Below are 7,101 nucleotides of genomic sequence, written 5' to 3'. Positions count from 1 at the left end.
CGACCTTATTCTAGCTGACATTCACCATTCTAGTCAAGTGAGTTTGTATCCAAGCTCCACTCGGTCCTATCCTGTTATCCATACAGAGAACCTCACTTCGGTTGAGTGAGTTTCGACAGAAACTCCACTTGGCCCAAGTGACGACAACCGTTACAAGAAACTTTTCATTTTTAACTTTACAAGAAACTCAGGTGACTCGATGTGATTTGTCAGTCCAAGGCATTTAGATTGCTCTAAGTTTGCAGTGTGATGAGACAACTTTTGGTCAAAAACAAGTATCCCACTCGCACAATTACTAAAAAATTCCAATTGACGTTAATTAAAATAAAACTTGCTGGGGAAGTGAATCAGTCTGTTCTTATGAACAAATTCTAGATTGCATTCGGGTGCCAAAAAAGCAATACTGTGTTGCAATATTGAGCAAATCTTGATGAGTGATGAAGTGAACCTATGAAAAGATAAGAAAATAAGGTCTAGGAAATAGCAATAACCCTTTCGCTTTTTAATATATTTAAGGCAGCACCATTTTCTTGCTCGGACAATATACCTTTCTCGCAATGAAAAACCATGAGTAGCTCGTGATCCTCTCCGGTAACTCAGTATGCTGAAAATATTCAAACATAGCTGAAAACTAATGTAAAAGAACATTAATCTGAGGACATGCCTATATTTCATAATTTTCAACTTCTCAACACTTGTATCTTCTCTCACATGATACGGCAATTCTGTTGAGACTCGAACATTTCTGGCGACCTGCAACACCAAAACACAATAACTCAATCACCTAAGTAAAATCAAGAAACATTTGCCAAGTGAAGGAAAAGAAGTTTACAACAGCCAAAAACTAGATACAAGCAAAAATTTAAAATTATTCAGGAACTACGAAATAGGTTCATCAGACGTATGGACCAACAATCCCGTGCATTCACTACTGTTATCCACAAGCTAAAATGTACACAAGGATTTGAACACCTAATTTTCCTTTATCTGTTTAAGAATTAATTGCAACAACTACGCAGATTATGAGCAGTTGAATTTGCTCGAACATGTCGTCTCAAATCTCTACTCTCCAGCACTATGATATGCTTTTTGGTACATACCAATGCATTCGCTTCAACATTTTTTTCCCAAAATTAAAGCTAGAATCCTAACTCAAACTACAACATTATTAGTATGGAAACGGAAATGCCATGTTCTTGATGTGCTACACTAAACTAATGAATTCCTCCTAAAAATATTTAGAATAGAAACAGGAAATTAATATATGCTTACAATTGTCCGAGATTCGATAGATCAAAGTCTGGGGCAAGCTCTTGCACGATATCATTGGGTGGTTGACCACAGTCTTGCATTTTCTGCATAAGCTCAACAATCTTGTTGAAGTTTTCAGGCTCGGCTTCATACACTTGATTCAGATCTTTAATAAACTGGTATTGATTCGAATATCGGGTGTACTCTTCATGTGTCAGTTCAGATTTATTCTTTTCCAACCATGTTGGGTAGCGTTCACCAATTTCTTTCATAGGTTCGTAAAGGATTTCCTTGGATAGGAGCTGTTGCATCATGGTTTCTACAATTGACTCCATATCCTGTAAATAAGAGGCCAGAGTACACGTGTATCACTCTTAGATGAACTAAAACATAAATGAGAAGGAAAATTTAAAAAGAAATATCAAGTATTTATACAAGTGGCCATCTTGAGTGGGACGGAAGGAGTACTTATCTTATTAAACTAATAGACTCATTGACAAAATAAAAAACTAACAATTAATAATTAATAAAATCATAACAAACTACTGAACAAATGCAACTTATGCAGGAAATGACCATATCAGTATAAGACGCCCGATTCGTATCATATGCATAAATATTGAGTCAATGTTACAACAAGATATATCGGAAGTTTGTGGCAATGGACACTGAGGGACACACTTCATGTTCTACTTAAAACATGTAGTTGATACCTTATCTACATGCTATGCGTGATTGCATTCATCCATTGACATGTGTGGTGCTTTTAACCATACAGGTAAAATCAATACCCTGTCACTCTACTACTCTAGAAGTCACATCTTAACACAGTATAATACACTTATACTACAACTCCGAAAGGCACAAAATTAATGTGTTAGTGCTTAGGCTTATTGTGCATGTGTCACTATCGTTCTCCACGATAGTAAATTTGAATTATTTTTCAATTAAATATTTGTATATTTTATCACTTTGGAGGCTGTTAAAATATATTGCCATGTACTTGAGTTTACTTTAATTATTTAATTAAAAAACTGTTGTACTGCTGACGAGAACACCATCTTTATTGTGTTTGTGCCGTTATCGTATCAACACAAAACACAACAAGATTACAACTAGCCAGCCCTGCAAAACTCTTAAGTTGGGTTGGGGTTTTTTCCCATGATGTTTATGTAAGTCAACAATAGAATTCTCTAATTGATGGGAAAAGGAACATCAAAAGATCCTCCCTAGATAGTATACCCCAACATACCAAAGAATACCAAGTATACATGATTAGATTTACCCAATTAATTATGCATACTAGATGTAAGAATTACACAATCAAGCATATTGCCCAAGCCCATCCATTGAGTCATTGACCTTAGGAACAACAGTTCCGATCACAAGGTCATAGTGACTCACAAACATTCACATCTTGTACAGTCGATATCCATGTCTAACAGGGAGATAAAAACCATAAAAGATTGAATTCATCAAATATGTTCACACCATCAGTCCTAGTTGAAGTTATTAAGTTAACAACATGCTTTTGCCAAATTATTGACATTATTACAAGTAAAAGCCTGGCAAGGTGTGAACCATAAATGTGCCAACTTACAGCATTTTCCAATTATAGTGAAGGAGATACAAATGTTACCAAAAAGGTTGGGAGCTTTGATGGTAGGAAATATGAAAAGTTTGAAATTACGTAAGAACTAATACCTACACATATCCTGATTTTAACAATAAAAATGTTAGTTTCAATGCAACTCCAGTGAAGGACTAAGTTCTTTCTATCACAATAAACCATTAGCAGGCTGCAGCAAAATTCAGCTCGAGAATGGTCACTAAACAGAACCCCAAAAAATAAAAAAAACTCCACTTATGAAACGGCAAAGTGCATCAACAAAAAACCATAAACTAGATCAAATTTAGCAAGCCACACTAACCTGTGTGCCTGCAAGCTCCTCAAACTGCTTGACCCAATCCTCCATCATTGGGTCTGCACCAAAGCCATCTCCAGCCAACGGGGGCCGAGGCCCAGACACCGATTCCAAGCCTTTCACCGCCTCCCTAGTTTGCTCCCTCAACTGATCAAGTGCATCCGTGATGTGTGATTCTTGCTTTGTCGGTGGTAGTGGTACCTTTTGTTTACCCTTTTTCTTGGTCTTCAAATCAGGCAACCCCATTCCTAACCCTTGAACATTCCCACTAGTCAATGTACAACCCTCTACCTTGTTCCCTCCATCATCTACACATCTATAATCCCACAAAAGAAATATCAGTATACCTATCTCTATGAAAGAAATCCAGAAGCAAAATAGATAAATAATAATAGTAATCCTTAATCAATCACAAGCCAGAACAAAAACTTAAAGCTCAATCCAATTGTTTCTCTACAATCCAATCACATAAAATAGATAAAGTTTGTACCTTTGAGCAGAAGATGCGAGATTAAGGCTCTGAAAATCATCCAAAGCGGCTGAAAATTGTTTGAAAAAGTAACACAAAATCAACTGGCTGGTGTTCTGCCCCTCTCCATATTCATCAAAATAAATACAAAATCAAAGAGAACAAATAAAAGGGGTTCTTCCTCTTACTGTCAAGAAGTTCGTCTAAATCGTCGGAGTGGTCAGCCATTTCTTGTTTTCTCCAACTTTACACAACGGAAAATATCTACTCCTGTACCATTGAATTGGGAATTAATTAATGAGTTTATAGGAAAAAGAATGACAAAGTGAATTAAAGGGTTTTACTGCAAAATTAACAAATGTGTAAACTGATATTGGACGGATTAACTGACCAAGGAATAAACGGCGGTGATTAAGTGGCCGTCGCCTATTTTTTTTAGCTTATGTTTCACCCGGTTTCTCAATTTTTGTTTGAGCTGATACTATTATTACTCCTCTAGATAAGAAGAAGAAGTAGTTTGTTGGGCCTTCACATTCTGACTCATAAGTCTTTTGTTGGGCCTCCAATAATTAAATGGATTGGGCTTTAATTTGTACTACTTTTCAGAAATTACATTTTTAATCAAATAGTAATTGTACTACCAACTTTACCTGTAGCTCCACAAATCAGAAGAGAGAAGAAAACGAACATAGTCCCTTCAAATTTAAAGTTGAAAAATGAATTGATTTGTGATTCTAGATATTGTGTTGCTTGCAATTACCATCATTCGACCGAGGCACCAATACAAATCTTCTAGTTTATTCATTATGATTTATGTGACTCACATATTGGATGGATAATAAATTGATCGGGAGGAGGAACGAACAAAACAATAAAATAAAAGACAAAAAACTAGCTTAATATATATGGGGGAATTAAATTTAAAGATCATTCATAGTTACAAAGGATTCGAACCTAAAACCTTTGACATCAAACATTAACCTCATAATTGGTGTTGGTCAACTCACATGCACGATTTTTAATATAGGAACTACTTGGACTCTTGGAGTATTAGGATAGTCTCTAATTCTATTAAATTTAAACATGACTTAGTTCAATTCAAATTCACTAAATTAAATACTAATATATTCCGTTTATTCTATTAAAAATTAATATATTTTTTTTAAGTTGTCCATTAAAAATGAAAATTTTCTGTAAAATTTTATGCCAAAAAATAATTTATTTTTAGCAAGACTAAGGAAATACCATCTACTTAAAGTGAGATTCCACTTGTTTTTTAAATAGGAGGTGAAACAGTACTAACATTTGGTGACAACTGATTAAATGCATTCATTTGTTTAAGCAGGAAAGAACAAATTGAGAAAGTGAAGTAATTATGACCGATAAGATTAAAATTGCATCTATTTTGATAGCAAAGTGTTTTTATTTTATCTAAATACTTTGTTTTCATTTTTTTAGAATGAGTTGTTTTGATAGCTAAGTTGTAACTAAACAAGGTTAATTATTTAAGCTGGGACCCACCATAGTACTTTATAATACGAGTACTACTACTTGTTCAGTAAGAGAGATTCCAGCTGCCGATTTTCATGTATTCACGTGCTATAAAGTAATCTATCTTTTCCCATAGCATGAAAATGCAAGTAAATTAAAAAGGTTGATTAAGGATGTGTTCGCTTTGTTAGAAATGCCAAGAAATGACTCCAATTCTGTCCATTTACAGCGTTCGGTTTACAATGTATAATTCATGCGAGCCCTTGAAATTAGCAAGGGCCCGCCACTGTTCATCAGAAAAGTGCACAATTCATTTCTTACGCAATAGGTGGTTTATGAATCTGGGAGTGCGGCTGACACCAAGAATTGAAGACAAGATTACAATTTTACCCCCATCGTTTTCATTTCCCCCAATTTCAGTCATCACATTCAATTTAAGCCACCAAAATCGAAGACCAGAAAGTTCAGTCTTCACTTTCCAATTTCCGCCGGCGGAGCATATTACTTGAAGCAACAACAAGTTTCATCCAATTTGCGGAGAGTGAGATCGAGATGGAAAGGAGTGGGAGACTGACGATGGAGCGGAGGCGAGACCAGTTGCGGCGAGCGATGATGCAGGAGATGAGAGAGAGACCAAATAGAAGAGGGAGAGGAGATGAGTCGAACAGAACTGAGGACGACGGTCAGCAGGGGCAGCTCTGAGGAGACGGGCGTGGATGAAATTGAAGGCGATGGGGGTGACTGATGGACTCTATGTCGGTGTTGATGATCAAAGCTACCGTGGCAAACGCTTTTCCGCAACAGAGTGATAAGAATTCCGGCGATCAGCTGGCAAAAGCAAAAGCTGGAGATGTGGGGATCCGGATGAGTTCGTCGATGAAGAGATCGGCTTCGTGTAGCAGCAAAGTGTTTCGTGTTGCAGCAAATTTGGGTAGCATCTTCACCTCTTCTAATGGCTGCCATTATTTTGCAGAGAGGAAACATTTGAGGTGTTTTTGGTCTTTTTAGACAATACTTTACATGCCCATATTTCCACCTCTTCCCCAAATCAGCTACACTGAACAGAAGAAATAAAACAAGGATGGTGGGCCCTCTTGACCCAATTCTTGACCAGTTTTATTTCTTGGCCTAATCAAATATGAGTAACCGAACACATCCTTAGCGTATAAAATCTTAGTGTTGGATGCCGCATTGTCACATTATTATACTCCTAGTACGAGTATATAATTGTCAAACAGCAAGTATATAGTATGATATGAATATCACATTTAGCTATTTTAGCAATTTTTTTATATAATAATATTCCAAAATTTAATTTGCTATTGTTTCAAAAAAGTATAACTAGCATAGAAATCAAAGCTTATTCTTAGTTTAACTCATTCTTGTGAAAAGTTTAGTAGAACTGCTTGAATTTTACAAAAAGTTTATATATGTAAATTTGTAATAGTATAAAAATATTAAATCAAAATAAATGTATAAAACATACTACCAGGCTAAGAGCATCCATAGTGGTGCGGATGTCCCGGCGGACTTCCCAAAAACCTCCTACCACGTCATAAGGACCTTCCACTGCATTGTCACGTCATAAGGACATCCCACTACACAATGGCGGACATCCACAATAATAAAAATTTACAATTTCACCAAATTAAACAATTTACGGAATTAAAATTTCGACACGAATACGGACGGAGAAAGTGCAATGATAATTTCATTAAATAAAAAAGTAAAGTTCAACAAAAAAAAAAATTTAAACAAATTACATTAAAAATATCAACTTGCACCCCTCCGCGTCCATAGCACTAAAATTATATCGTTCTGGAGTCGAATATGGGCTTGTTGTTGGAGCATGTCGGCAAATGCACGGACCCGATCGGCCTCTCCATGGGGTATCTGATACGCTCGGATTTTGCACGGTTTTAAGGCCATTATTTGGTCCGTTTTGAGTGTCAAAGTTGCATTACA

General features: G+C 36.1%; 1 protein-coding gene across 1 annotated transcript; it reads right to left on the bottom strand.

Moving 5' to 3' along the window:
• Window positions 1-481: 481 nt before the first annotated feature.
• LOC125186815 (peroxisome biogenesis protein 19-2-like) lies at window positions 482-4,123 on the bottom strand. The gene is made up of 6 exons (XM_048083266.2): window positions 4,037-4,123; window positions 3,834-3,915; window positions 3,667-3,715; window positions 3,183-3,492; window positions 1,273-1,589; window positions 482-753 (listed from the first exon to the last, which is right to left on the bottom strand). The coding sequence occupies exons 2-6, from the start codon at window positions 3,871-3,873 to the stop codon at window positions 708-710; spliced, it is 762 nt and encodes a 253-aa protein (XP_047939223.1). The 5' UTR covers window positions 3,874-3,915; window positions 4,037-4,123; the 3' UTR covers window positions 482-707.
• Between the last annotated feature and the right edge of the window lie 2,978 nt (window positions 4,124-7,101).

This window comes from Salvia hispanica, chromosome 5 (genome assembly GCF_029641045.1).
Source record: "Salvia hispanica isolate PSC_SH4W2 chromosome 5, Shi_PSC_v1, whole genome shotgun sequence".
Taxonomy (NCBI): Eukaryota; Viridiplantae; Streptophyta; class Magnoliopsida; order Lamiales; family Lamiaceae; genus Salvia; species Salvia hispanica.
Note: the sequence above shows the minus strand (reverse complement) of the source record. Positions and strands in the feature narration are given on the sequence as shown.

What these genes read in the sequence shown, in the direction of transcription:
- LOC125186815 (XM_048083266.2), bottom strand. Translation starts at nt 3,873, where the DNA reads ATGGCTGACCACTCCGACGATTTAGACGAACTTCTTGACA. An exon ending in AGGAGCTTGCAGGCACACAG is followed by an intron (nt 1,590 to 3,182) that starts GTTAGTGTGGCT and finishes TCTTATTTACAG; the next exon opens with GATATGGAGTCAATTGTAGA. An exon ending in CTATCGAATCTCGGACAATT is followed by an intron (nt 754 to 1,272) that starts GTAAGCATATAT and finishes TTGGTGTTGCAG; the next exon opens with GTCGCCAGAAATGTTCGAGT.